Source organism: Chiloscyllium punctatum, chromosome 39 (assembly GCF_047496795.1).
Source record: "Chiloscyllium punctatum isolate Juve2018m chromosome 39, sChiPun1.3, whole genome shotgun sequence".
NCBI classification, from domain to species: Eukaryota; Metazoa; Chordata; class Chondrichthyes; order Orectolobiformes; family Hemiscylliidae; genus Chiloscyllium; species Chiloscyllium punctatum.
In genome coordinates, this window is record NC_092777.1 from 20,955,668 (window position 1) to 20,977,802 (window position 22,135).

At 37.6% G+C, this 22,135-nt stretch overlaps 1 protein-coding gene across 1 annotated transcript; it reads left to right on the forward strand.

Annotated features, from left to right (window-relative positions):
- The first annotated feature begins 2,644 nt into the window (after window positions 1-2,644).
- On the forward strand, window positions 2,645-21,953 carry LOC140463858 (myosin-4). Its single transcript, XM_072558286.1, has 41 exons — window positions 2,645-2,667; window positions 3,342-3,399; window positions 4,095-4,307; window positions 4,411-4,554; window positions 5,913-6,069; window positions 6,203-6,230; window positions 6,368-6,482; window positions 6,589-6,681; window positions 6,847-6,910; window positions 7,015-7,113; window positions 7,467-7,570; window positions 8,303-8,441; window positions 9,660-9,778; window positions 9,883-10,032; window positions 10,140-10,310; window positions 10,417-10,717; window positions 10,819-10,892; window positions 11,054-11,141; window positions 11,294-11,411; window positions 11,521-11,644; window positions 11,978-12,114; window positions 12,250-12,505; window positions 12,599-12,841; window positions 12,958-13,134; window positions 13,231-13,376; window positions 13,732-13,822; window positions 13,930-14,319; window positions 14,430-14,556; window positions 14,654-14,772; window positions 15,005-15,201; window positions 15,292-15,475; window positions 15,969-16,134; window positions 16,365-16,489; window positions 17,438-17,746; window positions 18,007-18,210; window positions 18,606-18,731; window positions 18,859-19,029; window positions 19,161-19,265; window positions 19,363-19,458; window positions 21,519-21,653; window positions 21,824-21,953. The coding sequence occupies exons 3-41, from the start codon at window positions 4,107-4,109 to the stop codon at window positions 21,839-21,841; spliced, it is 5,811 nt and encodes a 1,936-aa protein (XP_072414387.1). The 5' UTR covers window positions 2,645-2,667; window positions 3,342-3,399; window positions 4,095-4,106; the 3' UTR covers window positions 21,842-21,953.
- Window positions 21,954-22,135: the final 182 nt, after the last annotated feature.

Here is a 22,135-nt window from a genome sequence, read left to right on the forward strand (position 1 = left end):
GTGAAAATAATTTTAATCACTTTATTATTTAATCATCCAACAGTGGAAATATTTTAGGATCCATGCTGAAAAACATAAAGTAATCTCCAATTAGATCCACAAAACAATCATCACATCATTACATTTTATTCTCTGTTACAGTTTAATTTGTGTATTGAAATTTGCAACAACATTTTGCATTTGGGTCAGTGGTTATTAAGATAATTTTCATGTCAGATTAGCTTGTTACATTTGCAAGCAAAGTTGAAATTTCAGGAATTACAAAGTAGGTTTATCGGCACTGGAAATAAATAAAACATAGGTCAATTATTTAGATATTGATCCTTTAAGATATTTTTATCCAAAATATTAATCATACTTTTTGATTTTTCAGATGTTGGAAAACTCTCAGTGCCTTTCTTGCATTTAATATGGTCTACTTCATATTTGCAGAATTATATTTCTCATACCTATTAATGTGGAAACGTTCCACTAAACATAGAGTATGTTGCTCATTAGTACTTATCCAACATCAGTTCAGACAACTAAAAACTATTGAGTAAAACCGTAATCACAATATTTGTCTCTGATAAGTAACTATTCATTTATGAATGCAGAAATGTACTGAGACTTATTTAGGAAATTGCCTGCTGCATACCAGGAGAGGGCTTTGCTGCCCCCTATCGTTTTTAAAAAAATATTACAAGACAGCAATGGCAGCCTATGCAATTTCTTGGAATATTAATTAGGTTCAGTGCATGACTTAAAATGTGCTTAGGGAATCCAATAGACCATGTGAACACTATTTAAAAATGTTGGATATATCCTTGACGAGTGATATAATCTGCTGAGTGTTGTGCCCAAATCAAGTCATAGGGCCTTCTTAAAACAGATTAGATTTGTTTCTTGGTCAGTAACATTTAATGCACTGAGAACTGACACAACACTATATTAATGCTAATTTATTTATAATGGGTCCAGGTAGTTCAATGAGTTGCCAGAGTGCTCATTAACATGTGAAATATGAGGGGTTAGATTGCTGACCTGAATTTCAAACTATGCCAATAACAAATCAGTATTATTTAAATATATATCACTAGTCCAATAGGTCTGAGTATTATATTCATTCTCTGACAGCCATTTCTATTGTCAGGAGAATACTGGTGAGAAAACACACTTCCTAATTCCATAAAATGCACTCAATTTTATGTTTATAACTCCCTGCAAGATGATTCCATGAACTGATTTAGCATTTGAAAACAAAATATGATCACATTAGAAATGGTGCTTGATGAGATCAAGTCCTGATTAAAAGGTTGACAAATATGTCAATCCTTTTTTACCACTGATACACTGCTGCTTCATGCTTTTGCTGCCACTAAACTTGACCATTCCCATCTACTCCTGGCTGGTCTCCTTCAATCTACTTGAAGAAATCCAAAACTCTGCTGTCCTTGGCCTCCCACTGAAATTTGTTCACTTACTACCCCAGTAATGGCTGACCTACACTGGTTCTCAATAAAGAAGCATCTTGATTTCAAAATTCTCATTCTTGTTTAATCATCCTCCATGGTCATGTCCAACCAATCTCTGCAATCTCCTTCAGCCCCAAAACCCTGCAAGACATCTATGCTTCTTTACTCATTTAATTCTGGCCTCTTCTGCATCTCAATTTTAGTCATTCCAGTACGGGTAGCATGTCTTCAGTTACTAAAGCCCAAGCTCCAGAATTATGTTTTTAAAACACTCCATCTTGATCTCTCTTGCTTCCTTCAAGACATTTCTGACATCCTACTTCCCCAAACAAGTTTTCTGGCGATGTAACCTCGCATCTCTTTGTGTGATTTGATGGGAAATTGTACTTGGCACTGTTATAATTTGGCTTGGGGATTTTCATTACACTAAAGGCAAAATACAAATGCAAATTGTTGTTGTTCAATGGTCTGGAGAGGGATTTGTCACTCAATCAGATCTTGACTCAACTGTAATTCCAATCCAATGCCTGCCTTTGGTCTCTTACCCTTGATCTCCTTGCCAGATAAAAATCCATCCCCATCTTGTCCATTTTCAGTTGATCCAGCACCAACAACTACTCACTGCCAGATCTCCACAGCACATTATCAGAAAAATTGCAGTTTCAACAGTATTGATGAGTCACTGTTTTGAAAGAAAACTTCAGATTTGAAGTCCCAATTACCTGACGATTCTAATAATTGAAGCTGGATTCGAGAATTTGCTGAAATGTAAATTTGCCTCTAACCTTTGCAGAGTGATGTCTACAATATTGAGAATTTTATTAGTTACTTTAAATTCGTGCGTCAAAGTAGTCATTTTCACAACGGCTTAAACTAAAGCACCCGCGCCTTGAGAATAAACTCGGCAACAAATTACTGCAAGATCCTTAATTCAACATTTAGGCTTGCTGAACACCGACTTTACATGCTAATTTTCTCAGATGTTACTTGCTGGAGTGATGCCAACAAATTTCTTTTGCCCATATGAATCGACTAATGTTGCACCCTTAAAAATAGCCCGTAATGAGAAAGTAAGAGTTGATGGACTAAGCAGCTTTGGTGGCGAATCTTTTGAATACCAAATATAGAGGTTGGTTCTGCTGAGCCAGCAGAAGAAAATATCTATAAAGATTCACAGGGGGTGTCAACAATCACCCACCCTTTCAGCTGCACCGTACGTACTCCAGGGATGCTGTTGGTTTTCCCATTAGCTAAGATGCTGTCGCCAGTATTTTGAGCTTTGTTCATGCTTTTTGATAAATTGTTCTTGGACCTTAACACATTGTGAAAGGCTTGTGTTAACAGTGTAGAGTGTGGTCCGTCCTGATGACATCGTTGTGTTCAGTTGGGTATTAAAGAGGGCATAGTGTGATTATTTGGAGAAAAATAGCGCGTAAGGATACGGGGGAGAAAGAAAATCACGAGATTGCTTGGGTCATGATGCACGTTTGAAGGGCTGTTGCAGGCACGATCGACCGAATGGCCTCTTTCTGTACTATAACAACTGTGATTCTGTGCATAGCGATAATGACCAAAGTCAGTAGGTCTGGCAGTATCTTTGGAGAGAGAGAAAACAGAGACAAAGTTTTGGGTCCAGTATGATTCTTCAGAAGAAGACTCCTATAGTTTCCTCTGAAGAAGAGTTATACCAGACTCCAAACATAAACTCTGCTTTTCTCTATCTCCACAGGGGCTGCCAGACTGGCTATGTTTGTCCAGCCTTCTCTGTTTCAGATTTCAGCACGCGTAGTTTCCCTTGTATTTGTTACATACAGCAATCTCGCTGGCTGAGAAATAATTATCTGTTTAATTGATATCAGGCTAATATTTTACTCATTTATTTTGCAGTGCATCAGCTGCAGAAGCCAGGTTATTTTTTATCTGTGCTGCGTGGAAAATAATCAAGGTATGCCCTCATGAAACATGCTGTGTTCAAACTCAGATGTTAAAACTCTTGACTCCGCAGTTGAGATTTTTTTCTTTGCGTAACCCATCTAGATTACATTGAGCAATGCATTGATGTGCTTTTAAAAATAAAACTGGAACCATGTGACCTTTTTTTGTAATGTTTGAGTTACATATTCAAAGCACACAAGAATTCGGTGGGAAGAGAGGTGGGAGGCTCCGTGGTTAGAGTACAAGGACGTGGGGGAAGCAAGTAACTTGTCAATGAGGGAGATCTGTCAGAGAGTCTACATAATGAGGAAAGAAAATGCTGACTACATGAAGTTGTCAACGTATCCAGGCGTCAAACTTATCGCATAGATCGAACTCTTAGCGGGTGAAAAAAAAGTGTCATTTTGAGCAAACCCTATAATGTAGATCGGAAAGATTTTGCGCACTGTGGCCTCAAAAACCCTTGAAACATCAATCTCGTTATTTTTAAAAGAGTATCAGAAATCCCAGAAGGGGAAAAATGTGAGATTAAAGTCCTGCTTGCAGGAGAGAACAGGGTGCCAACTCCAATGCAAACTGTAGAGTGCGCCATTTACTCGGTGATAGGAAGGGCTGAAATGCAACCTCAATATGCCGGGAGGGTTTTTTTTTTGTAATTCTTTATTTCTGCATTTGGATGGCTAATCTGCACCTCCGTTTCAACAGTAAGCCGTAGCCATGGGTGATTCGGAGATGGCAGTGTTTGGAGAGGCGGCTATCTTTCTGAGGAAGCCAGATAAGGAGAGGCTGGAAGCTCAGAACCGACCATTCGATGCTAAAACCGCCTGCTATGTCTTTGAGGAGAAGGAATTGTACGTTAAGGGTACACTGAAGAGCAAGGAAGGTGGTAAAGCTACCGTGGAGACTTTGGACAGGAGGGTCAGTTGTAAAATTGAAAAGTAAATCAAATCGAAATGCTGTATTGTTTTTACAACCTCCCATTCCTTTAATTAACACGTCAGGTTGTTTGAATATTTTGCAGACTTTAACTGTCAAAGAAGACCAAGTCTTTCCAATGAATCCTCCAAAATTCGATAAAATCGAAGACATGGCCATGTTGACCCACTTGAATGAAGCATCCGTGTTGTATAACCTCAAAGAGCGTTATGCTGCCTGGATGATCTATGTAAGTACAGCAGCTTCCGGAGTTGAGAATCTCACACAGCGCAAATTTATTCAAGAGCAGTTTAATTCGAGCGTCTGTTCCTGCTCTTTCCCCACAGAAATACACATATTTCTCCTTCCAAGTAGACAGTTCTTTTCTCTTTTGGATTATGTTTCAATGTGAATCCAACTGTTTTTCAGCAGTGTAGATCCCAACAACTTTCTTGGGATAACAAAACCTATCAGGGAATCGAAATATTCTCCTGATCTATCATTTTGACAAAATCTAGCATTTGTCCTTGTTTACTCCATCAAAATCCATTGCCTCTTCCTTCAACACTTTTCTTTCTCCAATGGAAAAATGTTCAGTTTTTCAGAAAATCAGAAATTGCTCGAAAATCTCAGCAGGTCTGGCAGAAATTTTGGAGAGATAGTTAAAATTAACGTTTCGGGTCCAATGACATGTCGGGCTTGTTTCCAGCAATTCTGATTTTGTTTCTGACTTCCAACATCCGCAGTTCTTTGTTAAATGGTCAGTTTATCCCGTTTCACTACAAACAGAGCTCCCCCATTCCCAGTAAGTTGAATTTGATCTTTCAATATGTGTAGATCAATTTCTGGTCATTCACGGTGGTTCATCAATAAATCTACATTTGTGCGTGCACATTCTCTCCAAATCTGCTGGAAGAATCCAGAATAACTTTCCAGCGAAAAGGAGTTACCACATTTTCTACCAGATGATTTGTGGGTGGCACAGTAGTTAGCACGGATGCCTCACAGCGCCAGAGACCCGGGTTCAATTCCCACCTCAGGCGACTGACTGTGTGGAGTTTGCACTTTCTCCCCGTGTCTGCGTGGGTTTCCTCCGGGTGCTCCGGTTTCCTCCCATAGTCCAAAGATGTGCAGGTCAGGTGAATTGGCCATGCTAAATTGCCCGTAGTGTTAGGTAAGGGGTAAATGTAGGGGTCTGGGTGGGTTGTGCTTCGGAGGGTCGGTGTGGATTTGTTGGCCCGAAGGGCCTGTTTCCACACTGTACGTAATCTAATCTAATGATGACACACTCTGCCTGGACTGCTGTGCTCTTCCAGCACCACTAATCCAGACACTGTATTAGGTCCATCGCATAGCCCCCTGCAGGGAGTGCATTTGACCGAACTAGACCAAGCTGATGCTGGACTGGTCATTTCTAACTGGTTAACCTACGTTTTATACTCTAGTTTCGATTTATAGAGGCGAGCAGCTTGTTCTTCCGCCTTGATACGTCTCTATATGACAAACCCCGAGTCTCCTTACTCCTGCATCCTTTTCATAATCTCCACAAATGACATTAATAATTGAATTAACGCGCTTATTTATTAGACGTAACTTCTTTGCCTTTAGACCTACTCTGGGCTGTTCTGTGTCACGGTGAACCCCTACAAGTGGTTGCCCGTGTACAATCCTGAAGTCGTGACCGGTTACAGGGGCAAGAAGCGTCAAGAAGCTCCTCCCCACATCTTCTCCATCTCTGATAATGCCTATCAGTTCATGTTGACTGGTGAGTATTAGAGCGGGTTTTGTTTGATCAGCGCGGAATTTTTAAAAAATCTCTTTGCACTCAGAATCAGGACTACATTTCTATCTGTTGTGTGAACTTTGAGCACTCATCTTGAATTTATTCTTCTTCACAGATCGCGAAAACCAGTCGATCCTGATCACGTAAGTTGCTGTTTTAATATAATCCCGCAGAGGTCGGGAGTTAGGGAACAGAACTGGCATCGACTCCGGACTATTTTAATCGCTTTATTGGTCCAGCACTTGTTAATTTCCTCATTTTCTATCTCCCTCCTGTCCAGCGGAGAATCTGGTGCCGGAAAGACCGTGAACACGAAACGTGTCATCCAGTACTTTGCCTCAGTTGCAACTACAGGCGATGCGAGCAAGAAGAAGGAAACTCAGAAATCTGGGAAGGTAAAAACAACATTGATATAGTTGACTGTGACTTGGTGTTTGGCTGTAACTCTTTGCTTGACGCGTTAAATGCTCCGAACTGTGTTAACGGGAAATCTTTTTGCAGGGGTCCCTGGAGGATCAAATCATCCAGGCTAACCCATTGCTGGAAGCCTTTGGGAACGCCAAGACAGTGAGAAACGACAACTCCTCTCGCTTCGTAAGTTTCTGAAACATTTCCTTCAGTTGCAGGCTATCTTGCACTGTATCTCTGGTGTACACTGCACTTATTAGCATCAGGATCTGCCAATATCACAAATTAAACCGTGCATTTGTTGCGAAATCTTGCTTCAAATCTCTGATTTCAATAACCTTCACATTCCAGGGTAAATTCATCCGAATTCACTTCGGGGCCACTGGGAAACTGGCTTCTGCTGATATTGAAACCTGTAAGTACCGTTGAAGTTAATCCTCCAACGTTTGTCGATGGAGTTCTGGTCAAACACAATGGTTCATCAGTAAATCTACATTTGTATGTGCACACTCTCTCTAGATCTGCTGGAAAAATCCAGAGTAACTTTCCAGCTAAAAGCTGAAAGGAGTTACCACATTTTCTACCAGATGATGACAAACTTCAAGCCAGAAATTGTTGGTAAGGACAGAAGTTTTGTTCTCTGCTAACCTGGGAGTTATTAGTTCCAAAGCTTTAATTTTGACCATACACTGTACCCTAAACTCATTTTACAAATAGATAACATTTTTAAAATAAATCTAAGCATTATTCTTGTAATTTAATGCTGTTGTTTTGCATTTTAATTCCAACTTTATCTGATATAAGGGTTCGCCTGTCTGTAATGCATTCAGTGGTGGCTTGATGTATATAGAACTTAAACTGAATTTGACGTTTGGCTGAATGGAAGAGAAGAAACACGAGGGTAAAACTGGGTGCTATGGAACATTTATTTATTGAAAACATTCCCACAAAATGTTTTTTTTTCTCTGCAGAGGCTTGCCTCATTACCACCAATCCCTATGATTATCCATTTGTCAGCCAGGGTGAGATTAGTGTCAACAGCATTGATGATAATGAAGAACTGGTGGCAACTGATGTGAGTATCATCTGTTTATGCTTTTGTTGTATTTTCTTATGCCCGCTGATATCTTGAAAAGCATGCAGAAATTTAGGCAATTAGCACAAATACTCCATTTTTCTTCAATATAGCAAAAATTGGAATAAAGACAATACAGTCACAGAGTCTGATAGAATGGAAACAGACCCGTCAGTCCCACCAGAACATGCCCATCATAATCCCAAACTAAACTAGTCCCACCTGCTTGCACTTGGCCCATATCCCCCCAAATATTTCTTATTCATGTACTTATCCAAATATCTTTTAAACATTCTAACTGTACTCACATCCACCACTACCTCTGGAAGTTCATTCCATACACAAACTCTGTGCAAAAAAGTTGTCTCCCATAACCTTTTTAAATCTTTCTCCTCTCATCCTAAAAGTATGCTCCCTCGTCTTGAAATTTCCCACCTTAGGGAAAGGGCACCTGTCACTCACCTTATCAATACCTCTCATAATTTAAAACACCTCCATAATGTCACCCTTCAACTTCCTTCGCTCCAGTGAAAATGTTCCAGCCTATCCAGCCTCTCCAAATAAAGTAATACTTATCCATGCTTCCAGACAGAAAGTTTTTTTTGATGTATCCAGGTGTGGTAGAATGACATTTCAAAGTAAATTTCAATACTTTCACAAGTAAGTAGATGAGACTATTTCTACAAATATTTCCTTTCTTTTTGATTTTCACTCTATTGTTTGGTTATAAAGACTGCTATCGATATCCTGGGCTTCACCAATGAGGAGAAATGGGGCATCTACAAACTCACTGGTGCAGTAATGCACTTTGGTAACATGAGGTTCAAGCAGAAACAACGAGAGGAGCAAGCTGAGCCTGATGGCACAGAAGGTAACAATGTCACACATCTCCATTTACTACATCCATTCATAAAGGTTATACATTCAGATTACAAGCTTAAGGGGTGATCTTATCAAAGACATCAAGATATTAACAGGAAATAATAGGGTAGGTAAAGATGACCTATTGCTATTGGTTGCACATTCCAGAACTAGGGGTCATAGTCTGAGAATTAAGGCCACGCCATTCAGGAGAAATGTTTGGAAACACTTTGACACACAAAAGGTGGTAGATGTTTGGAACTCTTCCACAAATGGCAATGGATACTGGATCACTTATCTACTTTAAATCTGAGATAAATCGTATTTTATTCAGGAAAGATATTGATATGCAGTTCGACTACGGATCAGGTATGATCTCATTGAATGGTGAAACAGGCCCGAGGGGCTGAATGGCTTATTCCTGTTGCTATGATCCAATTAAATTACAATCAATAAAATACACTGTTTAGTTAAATTTATAATATAAACTGTGTTGAAACTAATTCCAAAATGGTAATGTGTGTTCTTTAAGAAACAAATGGAGTCAAATTTGGGATTCACCTACAATGGGAAACAGTCTCTCTGCATCTACCTTGTAAGACCTTTATAGGGATCTTGTAAGAATCTTATAAGCTTCAATAAGATCACCTCTTATTTTAAAGTCCAAAGAATACAAGCCCAGCCTCCTCAAACACTTTCAAACAAGAAAATCCTTTCATCCTCAGATAAACCTACTGAACTTTTGCTGAATGTCTCCAATGTCTTTTGTTCGATAAAAAACCCAAAAGTGTTCACAGCATTCAAGTACTTTGTACTGTTTTAGCAAATTTCTCTATTTTTATGTTCCATTTCCTTTAGAATAAAGGCCAACATTTGATTTGCCTTCCATCCTACCTGCTAAACTTGGACATTAACTTTTTGTCATTTATGTAGAGGACACCCAAATGCCTCTGTACTGCAGCTTTCTGCAGTCTTTCTCCATATGCAGATTTGCAGATTGACACTCTATCTCTTTAGTTGATTTATTGGCAGGATTTTTATTTGGCCACCAAATCCTGCACTTCGATCTGAACCCAGAGCTTCTGATTCAGAGAGAAAAATTATATACATTGTAGTACAAGACCACTCAGCACAGCAGTAAGACATCTTAACTAAGAAAATGAAAACCAATAGTGCTCACGGTTTATTGCAGCATTCTCAATTTAGATGACTCTTTTTATTTTATTAGATGCCGACAAAGTTGCTTACCTGACCGGCCTCAATTCTGCAGATTTGCTAAAGGCTTTATGCTTCCCCCGAGTAAAGGTTGGCAATGAATTTGTGACCAAAGGTCAAACTGTTCAGCAGGTACAGTTTATAAAAATATTAGTGCAATAACATGCATGCATGGACATTTAATACATTTAACTGAGGTTCTACTTTTGGTTCAAACAAGTTTTCTATTCTTTCAGGTCTACAATTCTGTTGGTGCCCTTGCCAAATCTATTTTTGAGAAAATGTTCTTGTGGATGGTTATCCGTATCAATCAGCAATTGGACACAAAACAGGCCAGACAATTTTTCATTGGTGTGCTGGATATTGCTGGGTTCGAAATTTTTGATGTAAGAAATAGAAACATAAATAGCACAAAATAAACTATTAAAACAAGATAGCACCAAAATCACAAGTCAATGATTAATTAACACTTTCAATTGCTCTGTGTATTTAGTTCAACAGCCTGGAACAGTTATGTATCAACTTCACTAATGAGAAACTGCAGCAGTTCTTCAACCACCACATGTTTGTTCTGGAACAAGAAGAGTACAAAAAAGAAGGAATTGAATGGGAATTCATTGATTTTGGTATGGATCTGGCTGCTTGCATTGAGCTCATTGAAAAGGTCAGTAATATCATGCAAATGTTAATTAAAGCTGAAATCTGTTCATAGAGACACCATTTCTTTTATTTAATTATCTCAGCATCCATAAATGTTGTCACATCCGCAGCCCATGGGCATCTTCTCAATTCTGGAAGAGGAGTGCATGTTCCCCAAGGCCTCAGATACAACTTTCAAGAACAAACTATATGATCAGCATCTTGGAAAGTCAAACAACTTCCAGAAACCAAAGCCTGCCAAAGGAAAGGCTGAAGCTCACTTCTCACTGGTCCATTATGCTGGAACTGTGGACTACAACATTACTGGCTGGCTGGATAAGAACAAGGACCCCCTGAATGAAACTGTAACTGGACTTTTCCAGAAATCATCAGTGAAACTACTGGCTCATCTCTATGCAGCAGGAGCTGAAGGTAAAATTATATTACAGGAAATTTTAACATTCCATTTTGTGAACATTGCATTCCTCACTTTCCGAACTCAATTAGAATAAACACGTCTTCCTCTTTTATAGCTGAAACCGGTGGTGCCAAAAAGGGTGGCAAAAAGAAGGGTGCTTCCTTCCAGACAGTATCAGCTCTATTTAGGGTATGTTTTTCTCTGATGTGGCGATGCATGTGAATCAACTTCTAATGATTTTGAATGAGTGGAAAAATATTGATTGAGTGTGCCAAATACGATAAGTACATTGTCTTGAACTATTATTATCAACACTGGAGATCAATGTTCCTTTCTTGTTCACTTCAAAGGAAAATTTAGGCAAGCTGATGACTAACCTGAGAACTACACATCCACATTTTGTACGCTGTATTATCCCCAATGAGACAAAGACACCAGGCAAGTGTAACTTCCTCTCTATACACAAAGTTTTTGATAAATAAATCACAAATCAAATACGTAATATGTACAGTTCCTGGTTTTTAACTTAAAAGGGCATATGGTATTTGTTTGGTGTGTTGTATTTAAATTATTGTATGTTTAACCAACAGGTGCAATGGATAACTTCCTTGTCATACACCAGCTGAGGTGCAATGGTGTGCTTGAAGGTATCAGAATCTGCAGAAAGGGATTCCCAAGCAGAATCATCTATGGTGACTTCAAGCAAAGGTATTGAAAATTAAAATGCACATGTCAAATTTATATTATACAATATTAATTAGCAGATACAGTTCTAAAGAGAAAGAACAATAATGTGTTTAATATTCTTATACAATAGATACCGGGTTCTTAATGCAAGTGCCATTCCTGAAGGTCAGTTCATTGATAGCAAGAAGGCTTCTGAGAAGCTATTGGGATCCATTGATGTTGATCACACACAGTACAAATTTGGACACACAAAGGTAATCGCATTTAAAATGAAAGTTTCTTATTGTGAAGTAATAGGAAGAATCCATCAATATAGCTTTATGTTTACGTTGGAGAAATAATATATGGTTTATTTCTCCTGCATTATTATGGAAATAGAAAAACAGAGCTAGTCCACACCCACTACAAATTACTCTCTTTGAATGGGAACAAAGCATTTCACATTTCAACTGTGAACACAACTGGGCTTCTCTCAATTCAACAATGCAAAACCAAATTGAATCATATTTTTAAAATTTACAACAGTTTACAAATTCACATTTTGCCCTTCAACAAAAAAGCTGAGCACTTACTTTCATTTATTTAAGGTGTTCTTCAAGGCTGGTCTCTTGGGTACACTTGAAGAGATGAGAGACGAAAAATTGGCTCAACTTGTTACCCGCACACAGGCTATGTGCCGTGGATTCCTAATGAGGGTTGAATTTAAGAAAATGATGGAAAGAAGGTAAATATCATTCAGTGAGAATATCAAAATAAATGTATCAATAAAAATATTTACAAAACACTACATAATTTTATTCACATAAAATGCTAAATAAGGATTGTTATAAACTGTGTCTCGTCTAATTGAATCCTTCAGGGAAGCACTGTACACTCTGCAGTACAACATCCGTGCTTTCACAAATGTCAAACACTGGCCATGGATGCAATTGTATTTCAAGATCAAACCTCTCCTGAAGAGTGCTGAAACGGAGAAGGAAATGGCAAATATGAAAGATGAGTTTGAGAAAACTAAGGAAGCACTTGCCAAATCTGAAGCTCGCAGGAAGGAATTGGAAGAAAAAATGGTAGCTCTTGTACAGGAAAAGAACGACCTGCAACTTCAAGTCCAAGCGGTACAAACATGCACATTTTTATAACAGTAAACTGTGTTTACAACTTGTGATAACCATATCCTTGTATAATGGCTTGTGTCACTTTTTCTTCAGGAAACTGAAACATTGGCAGATGCAGAAGAAAGATGTGAGGGATTGATTAAAAATAAAATTCAACTGGAGGCTAAACTAAAGGAAGCCAATGAAAGATTAGAAGATGAAGAGGAGATAAATGCTGAACTCACGGCTAAGAAAAGAAAACTGGAGGATGAGTGCTCAGAACTGAAGAAGGATATTGATGACTTGGAGCTCACTTTAGCCAAAGTTGAAAAAGAAAAACATGCCACTGAGAACAAGGTATGAATCAATGATTTTTTATGAATTGTAGATACAGGATGCACAAAAAGATTTTCGTATCTGCTCATGACTTTTTCAAAAAATTATTTTCTATGCTTTGTCTTTATTGAATGTAGGTTAAAAACCTGACTGAGGAGATGGCTACCCTTGATGAAAGCATTGCTAAATTAACAAAGGAAAAGAAAGCTCTCCAAGAGGCCCATCAGCAAACTCTGGATGACCTTCAGGCTGAAGAAGATAAAGTCAACACTCTGACCAAAGCAAAGACAAAACTGGAGCAGCAAGTTGATGATGTAAGTGATCATAAACACAACAAGATCAAAAGTGATTGATGATAATGAGATTATTTCTTGAAAATTCAATTAAAAATTCTTCATTTCCTTAAAAAGCTTGAAGGCTCTCTCGAGCAAGAGAAGAAACTTCGCATGGATCTTGAACGCGCTAAGAGGAAGCTTGAAGGTGACTTGAAGCTTTCACAAGAAACCATAATGGATTTGGAGAATGATAAGCAGCAACTGGATGAAAAGCTTAAAAAGTTAGTATTTATCTATTCTTTATTTACATTCCCTTTCCTACAATTTTTAACCCAGCTATGCTCATTATTAGCAGTTTGCAATTGGAGACACTGACATTTCAGTCAGGGAATGTATATTAATTAGCATGACCTTTTGACACAGTAGACTTTGAATATGCTGGTGGCACGGTTTAAAAAGGAAGGCCCTTCATTGATAACGTTAATTCAGGAATTAAGGCTACATTTTACGTACTAAACAGATACTTTAATGTTCTTGACATGTCAGTGAAAATAGACTTCAACAGTGAATTCAGTCATAATACTGAAATGTAGTACTTCAGTGGTGTAGTTTAATATTTCACTCTTATTATTAAAGGAAAGAATTTGAAATCAGCCAACTTCTAAGTAAAGTTGAAGATGAACAGGTTTTGGGTTCCCAACTGCAGAAAAAGATTAAAGAATTACAGGTGATTTACTTATCTGGTAAAAATGTCAATGTTTCCTTCAAAAACATTAGATGCATGAACTGATGCTACTTATTCCAGGATTATAATCAATGAATATTTACTTCAAGGCTCGTATTGAAGAGCTTGAAGAAGAAATTGAAGCTGAACGTGCCTCTCGTGCTAAGACTGAGAAGCAGAGAGCTGACCTTGCTCGGGAACTTGAAGAGATCAGTGAACGACTAGAAGAAGCTGGTGGTGCGACTGCAGCACAGATCGAAATGAACAAGAAACGTGAAGCGGAGTTTCAGAAGATGCGCCGCGATCTGGAAGAAGCAACCCTCCAGCATGAAGCCACAGCTGCTGCTCTTCGCAAGAAGCAGGCTGATAGTGTGGCTGAACTTGGGGAACAAATCGACAACCTGCAACGTGTGAAACAGAAGCTGGAGAAGGAAAAGAGTGAGCTGAAGATGGAGATTGATGACCTAGCAAGCAATATGGAATCCGTCTCGAAAAACAAGGTATGCTTTTCAATGTGGCTGTACACTCTTCATTCATATAATTAGCACGAATGAATTATTATTGTTTGTTTTCTTTCATATCCTTTGAGAATTCTCTATATTGGTTTTAGGCAAACCTTGAGAAAGTGGCTCGGACTCTTGAGGACCAGGTCAGCGAACTGAAGGCCAAACATGATGAGCATCAACGTTTGATCAATGATTTATCAACTCACAAAGCACGTCTTGCAACAGAAAACGGTATTTATCAGCTCCATAACTATTTATTTCTTGGTGTCCAGTAAAGATCAAGTTATTGTGTAATTTGTTTTTGCTTGGAATCTCTGCTGATTTGCAGGTGAACTGAATCGCCAGTTGGAGGAGAAAGAAGCAATGGTATCCCAGTTAACAAGAGGTAAACAAGGATATACTCAACAAATTGAGGAGCTAAAGAGACAACTGGAGGAAGAAACAAAGGTACCAGAGTAATTTAAATGAATAACGCAAATAATATATAAATCAAAATGAGTCAAATTTTAAAATAATGCTTTTTGTGATGTGCTTATAATTGACTGAAGATTTCACCATTAGAAATGACTTTATTTCAATTAATTGTGATCATAGGCTGTGTGTTAAAGTTTATGATTAGCCTAATAATCACAGTTTTATATACTACTAATTCCTCATCAAACTTGGTGATTTTTTTCAGGCAAAGGGTGCCTTGGCACATGCCCTTCAATCCGCCCGCCATGATTGTGATTTGCTCCGTGAACAATATGAAGAGGAACAGGAAGCAAAGGCTGAGCTCCAGCGCGGCATGTCCAAGGCCAATAGTGAAGTTGCTCAGTGGAGAACAAAATACGAAACAGATGCAATCCAGCGCACAGAGGAACTGGAAGAGGCCAAGTAAGTTATAATGAAATGAGAATTGAGTTTCGTACCACATAGTCATTGAGATGATATTTGTTACAACATTTTTGGCCTTACTCTTCTCAGGAAGAAGCTTGCTCAGCGTCTGCAAGATGCAGAAGAGCACATTGAGGCTGTAAACTCCAAATGTGCTTCACTGGAAAAGACAAAACAGAGATTGCAAAATGAAGTGGAGGACCTAATGATAGATGTGGAGAGGGCAAATTCAGCAGCAGCAGCTCTTGACAAGAAACAGAGGAACTTTGACAAGGTATGAGCATATTAATTATTGTTTCTTAATTTCTGTCATTCTAATTATCATAGTAATCTTGTATTAATCTTTAGTAAATTCAGCTTTGGGTAGACATAAGCCTGGCGACATTTATGCTACGATTTGACTAGATTCTTCAATGGACTAAAATCAAGTCTATGAGGATCTTCCTTGAAATTTAAGCTTCACAATGGTTGGAGTATAACTCTGTTTGCCCCAAAACATTGTGGAGGTTGGGTAAATCTCAATATTCAAGCCTGCAATTGCTAGATGTTTAGAGGGCAATCTTATCAAAGTAAATGGAAAAAAGGGGGATATGAAATTGAGCTGAAAGTTCTCATGTGACAGACAGATGGAATATAAATTCATCAGAAAGTTTAGTTCTAATCTTGCAGTCAGTGCTCCATATTCCCCATCTGTCAACTCAAATCATTATTGATGTCAAAGTGCATTCTCATATTTTATCTGCAAATTTCACAATTGTCCACTACAGATTCTGGCAGACTGGAAACAGAAATTTGAGGAATGCCAGGCTGAACTGGAAGCAGCTCAAAAGGAGTCTCGCAGTCTCAGTACCGAGGTCTTCAAGATGAAGAACGCATATGAGGAAGCTCTGGATCAACTTGAAACTCTTAAACGAGAGAACAAGAACCTGCAGCGTAAGTGTGAAAATCTCATTTATCTTTTGAAAGTTTAAGAATGTTGATATTATGAAATTCATATGTATGTACTTTGCTGGTAAAACCTAGATCAAAATTTTATTCTTGCCTACAGTACTTTGTACTGTCCAGAAATCGGTTTCATATCATGAGTATATCTTTTATTGTGTTGATATTCTTAGTTTAATTGCTACAAAATTGATATAAAATGTACTTTTTTCATTAACCAGAGGAGATCTCTGACCTGACTGAGCATCTAGCTGAAAGCAGCAAAGCCCTCCATGAAGTAGAAAAGGCAAAGAAGACAGCTGAACAGGAGAAGAGTGAAATTCAGTCAGCTCTGGAGGAAGCAGAGGTAAAATTAATAATTATTTAAGCAGTACAAATTAGAAATTAACTAGTATTTGCTAAATAGATTGAGTTGCAAAATGCGCACAGCATTAAAGAACTTTGAAATTGATTGAAGGATTTAAACGTTATCAGCACAAAGAGAACACACTAAATGATCTAATTGACATCTATAGAGAGTAATTTATAATTGATCTTTCCAAACCATAGTTTGCTTTATATTAGAGCAGATAAACCAATGGATTCTTTTATGACCAATTTGTATAACATTGAACCAGGGAAATGGATGACTAATTTTGTATTACGTAATGCACTTTAAAATTCAAGAATTCCTATTTAAATTATTACATATCGACATTGAGGAGCTAACTTTAGTGTGCAACTATGTCTCACAGAAGTACTGAATTGTAAGATTCAGAAGGAATCCATTTGGAAGGAAACCATTTGGAAATTATACAATTCCAATTCTCTAGTGATCTAGCAATAAGTCTGTGTCTAAGGAGAACTGAAAGGCTATTGCTAGCACTTCCATAATTTCAATATTTATTCCTCTTAGTATTCTTAAATGCATTTGATGTGGTGCTAAAGTTATCAACTTTAAGTACAGCCAGCTATTTTTTAGGTTTTTGATCATTAAATAATACACATAAAGGTGTTGAGGTTTGGAATTGGTGCTTGATCAATGGTTAAATTTAAATCTGAGATCAACAGATGCTTGTGAACCAAAGATTTAAAAGGATATGTGGAAAGGTGGATATGTGCATCAGATCACAGATCAATCATAATCTCACTGAATGGAAACTGAATGCAGGGGCAAAATAGACTACTCCCATTCCTATGTCTCTACATTCCAACAGCCTATAAAGATAGATTAATATAACACAAAAGTAACCATAGAAAATGTAAGCAGTTTAATGGCAATAATGTGTGAAATATTGAAAATGTGCCCGAATAGGCCTCCCTGGAACACGAAGAGAGCAAGCTCCTCCGTATTCAGCTAGAAATGAATCAAATAAAGTCTGAAATTGACAGGAAGATTGCAGAGAAAGATGAGGAGATTGATCAGCTGAAGAGGAACCACCAGAGAGTTGTAGAAACAATGCAAAGTGCCTTGGATGCCGAAATCAGGAGCAGAAATGATGCTTTAAGAATCAAAAAGAAAATGGAAGGTGACCTGAATGAAATGGAGATTCAGTTGGGACATGCAAACCGTCAAGCCTCAGAAGCTCAGAAACACCTCAGAAATGTGCAAGGTCAATTAAAGGTCTGTTTAAATTCATGTTTATTTTTGATCCATGGTTTAATTTTAACCTACTTCCAAATATTGTGCAATGTTTTATTAATTAAGCACTTATTTATTTTGCCTATGACACAAGTTAATAGAAACATAAAGGAATTATCATTTGTCTGCAGTTTTAGAACATTCAAACTTTTACTTAAAAAATATGCTTCTCAGTTATGTTATAATAATTTGTTTTGATTTTCTACAATGTCTGCTTACAAAGACCTCTACATTCTAAACAGGATACCCAGTTACACTTAGATGATGCTTGCAGAGCCCAGGAAGACTTGAAGGAGCAATTGGCAATGGTTGAACGCAGAAGTAGCCTGCAGCAGGCTGAGATTGAAGAAATAAGAGCAGCCCTGGAGCAGACAGATCGATCTCGCAAAATTGCTGAACAAGAGCTTGTTGATGTCACAGAGAGAGTACAGCTACTGCACTCTCAGGTCAGTCCACACACTAATCTCACATTTGAATACAGGGAGGGTGTAGCTGAGGCCTCTGAGAAGGCTGAGTAAGCTTGTAGGGCCTTGGCAAAGTGACACTCTTGAAATTAATGGCAGGATCTCATTAAAAGTTTTAGTTTAACTTCCCAAACTGGAACCTAAACAATTGGTTAGCCTGGTTAGATAGTGAGAAGGCAAATCAGTGACAGGAGGTGCCAGTGTACGCTATCTTTTAAATGATTAATTTCTAAAATCTGGAAAATGCAAGCAGCCATAGTAAATTTTAAATTTTACCCCTGGTTTCTCAACTTGAAGATCAATATCAGGCAGTAGCCTTTCTTTTTTGCAGTTCACCGATCCAGTCACACCTTTTCACAAATTGACTTTTCCTGTAGAACACAAGTCTCATTAATACCAAGAAGAAGCTGGATGCTGACCTGAATCATCTCCAATCTGAAATGGAAGAGACAATTCAGGAATCCAGGAATGCTGAAGAGAAAGCAAAGAAGGCTATCACAGATGTAAGCCAGAAGTTAACAGTTTAATTATATTTTTACAAATATTGGTTAAGGAATGGAATTGCTTAGTTGATGCCCTTTCAAGTTTGAGCATAAATAATCATTTGCTCCATTGCCTCACATTAACAAGGCTGCCATGATGGCTGAAGAGCTAAAGAAGGAACAGGACACCAGCGCTCACCTTGAACGAATGAAGAAGAACCTTGAGCAGACAGTGAAAGATCTACAGCATCGTCTGGAAGAGGCTGAGCAGCTGGCAATGAAGGGAGGAAAGAAACAGCTCCAGAAACTGGAAGCTAGGGTAAGTTCTGTATGCTGTATGCCTACTTTTGCAAATATGTTGTGGCTTTGGTAATGAAATAATAATCATAGCAATTTAGAGGCAGTGTGTTTCTGGCACAAATCTAAAACAATTAATGTTATCTGGATTAGGTGCGTGAACTGGAAAATGAACTGGAAGTTGAGCAGAAACGAGGTGCTGAAGCTATTAAAGGTGTTCGCAAATATGAAAGAAGAGTGAAGGAACTGACCTATCAGGTATTTATAAGCTCATTACTTGATGTGTCACATCATTTTTGAACTTCCTATTTTAAAAACAATTCAATCCAAATGTTGTCATTTTTTTTGCTTACAGTCTGAGGAAGACAGGAAGAATATTCTGAGACTGCAAGACTTAGTTGACAAACTGCAGATGAAGGTTAAGGCCTACAAGAGGCAATGTGAGGAGACTGTAAGTATCTGAAAAATATAGTTCTATTTATCCAACAAAATGTTTTAACAAAATGCTTTTATAAAGGTATAATGATGTTTAAATATTTGAGTTTATGCTCTGAAATGAACATCAAATATGACGTTGAAGGAATGTCAGGGACATCAGAACTCTGTCTATGCACAAAATATAATAGGTAAGTTCATTTATCAGGTCATCGCCTTTCATCACTTACATATCCAAACTTGTTCAATAAGAACATATTCATCTTTGTAAATTTATGACTTATACTCTAAATCCAGAATCATTGCTTTCTTTATTAACCGAATTCTGAAATGCACAAAACATTCTGGAAATATGGACCTCAAAATTTGCATGGAGGTTATTAATGACAAATGCACTGTCAGTAATTAGAATTAGAATACCTACAGTATGGAAACAGGTCCTTCGGTTTAACAAGTCTACACCAACCCTCGAAGAATAACCCATTCCTCTATCCTATATTTACCCCTGACTAATAACCTACACTATGGGCAATTTAGCACAACCAATTCACCCAACCTGAACATTTTTTTGGATTGTGGGAGGATACCAGAACATCCAGAGGAAATCCACACAGACAAGGGGAGAATGTGCAAACTCCACAGACATTCACCCAAGGTTGGAATCGAACACACGTCACTGGTGCTGTGAGGCAGCAGTGCTAACCACTGAGCCACTGTGCCACCCAATGATTCCACTGATTTGGTTTTACTCAAACACTTTGAGACACATCTCAGAATGGTATGAGTTCTGAAGAAGGGCACCAGACTTGAAACGTTAACTCTACTTTCTCTCCACAGGTGATGCCAGACTTACTGAGTTTTTCTCGCAATTTCTGTTTTGTTTCAGAACTGTATACGTTTTTTGTTAATAACATTAAATTTTGTTTTGAATCCTTTTTACAACAAAATTGCCATTGCGCTTTGCATATTACAATAAAGTACTCTGGAACAATGTAATTGTGTTTAATCTGCCTTATATTCATTTTTGGTGATAACACACTTAAGCAAATTGCGACAAGAAGATTCCTTGAATGTGACATTCAGAACAGGAACCGCATTTGAGAGCACGTCTATTATATTTCATCTTCAAACTTTGACAGACAAGGAAATCTTTGGTTTACCTAGCATATTTTGTTTTTGTTTTCCTTGGAATTAACATTTTAAAAGATTTTCATATAGTTCCCAAAATCTTTCCTGTAATCTTCATCCAAAGTATTTTCAAAAATTTCACAAAACACATGGAGTCTTAGCTACTTTTCTATGGGCTAGCACAATATAACATCCTCAAGAATCTTTCTCAGTAGGTTCAGGTTATAGGGTATCAAGCACAAATGTGATGTTATAATTTGCTGATTCATATCTCACTCTTTTGAATATCAGAATAGCATTTTCTATAAACCAGTCTCCACTAGTAATTTTTATGGAACTTGTGAAAATATTTACAAAGTTTCACATACTCATACTCTTATTGTATTAAATTATATATAGTGGCCTGCATCCATATGTGGACATTTTTGTGCAAAAATCAGACCAATTGTGCCTGTTTTTCTTTAGATCTATGTCACTTTGTTATGTACTAGCTCAGAAGATTCACAAAGTAACATAGCAGTCAGAAAGTGAAAATGTTCACTTTTTTCAACTGCATGTAAACTAAAGTCTCAAATATAAAAGATAATAGTTAAACACACTTCACAAAACAATAATTTGCCAGTGAGCAGGAGCTTTCATCCAATTTAGGTTGGTTTTAAATTCTGATTCCAGATGTAAATGAACTATGCTAAAGTACTCCAGAAACCAATTTCCTCTCACAAAGGATAATAATTTCAGTTGCCTGTGAATGTTTAGACTTGAGACAACAAATGTGTGGATCATAGCATGAGAACAAATAGCCACTTCTCCAAATACATAATACATTCTGTCAAAACATTTGTGAATGATTTGCACTTTTATAGTCCTTTTAATCAATTACCTATACATTCTCCTATGCTCACCATTCTGACTGTAATCTGATCTTTTCTCTTACTTAATTCCCTTTAGGAGGAGCAGGCCAATATTCATCTGTCCAAGTTCAGAAAGGTGCAGCACGAACTTGAGGAAGCTGAGGAACGTGCTGACATTGCAGAGTCTCAAGTCAACAAACTTAGAAGTAAAAGCCGTGACATAAGTATGAAGGTACAGTAAATGTAACCACTTAAAAGTACAAAGCAATTGGCCTTAAGTGACATTAATAACAAAAAGCATTGGCAAGAATTTATGTTATTCATCCTAATATAAGCAATATCTTTAAAACAGTCTCTTCCTTGTATTGATTTAAGCATTTCCATTTTCTTTTTACCTATTAGGCTTCCGCAGAAGAGTAGATGACAATCTGAAATGGTCCAAAGAAGAAATCCACAAAATGTGCATTTCTTTGTAACATAGTTTTATAAATGTAGTTCTATCACTAGAAATAAAAGTGCAAGTTGGACATATCTTCCTTTGTGTCATCCTGTGTTTGTTAGTTGGACGGATAATCATTGCACAAGAAAAGTACTGCACAGAGAGCCTTCAATGAAATGACATTGTCATCAAAGATTTCATGTGACTACAGAATAGAGAAACTAATAGAATGGTACCAGCTGAGATTCTGCCATACCTTTATTCTTTATTGAAAT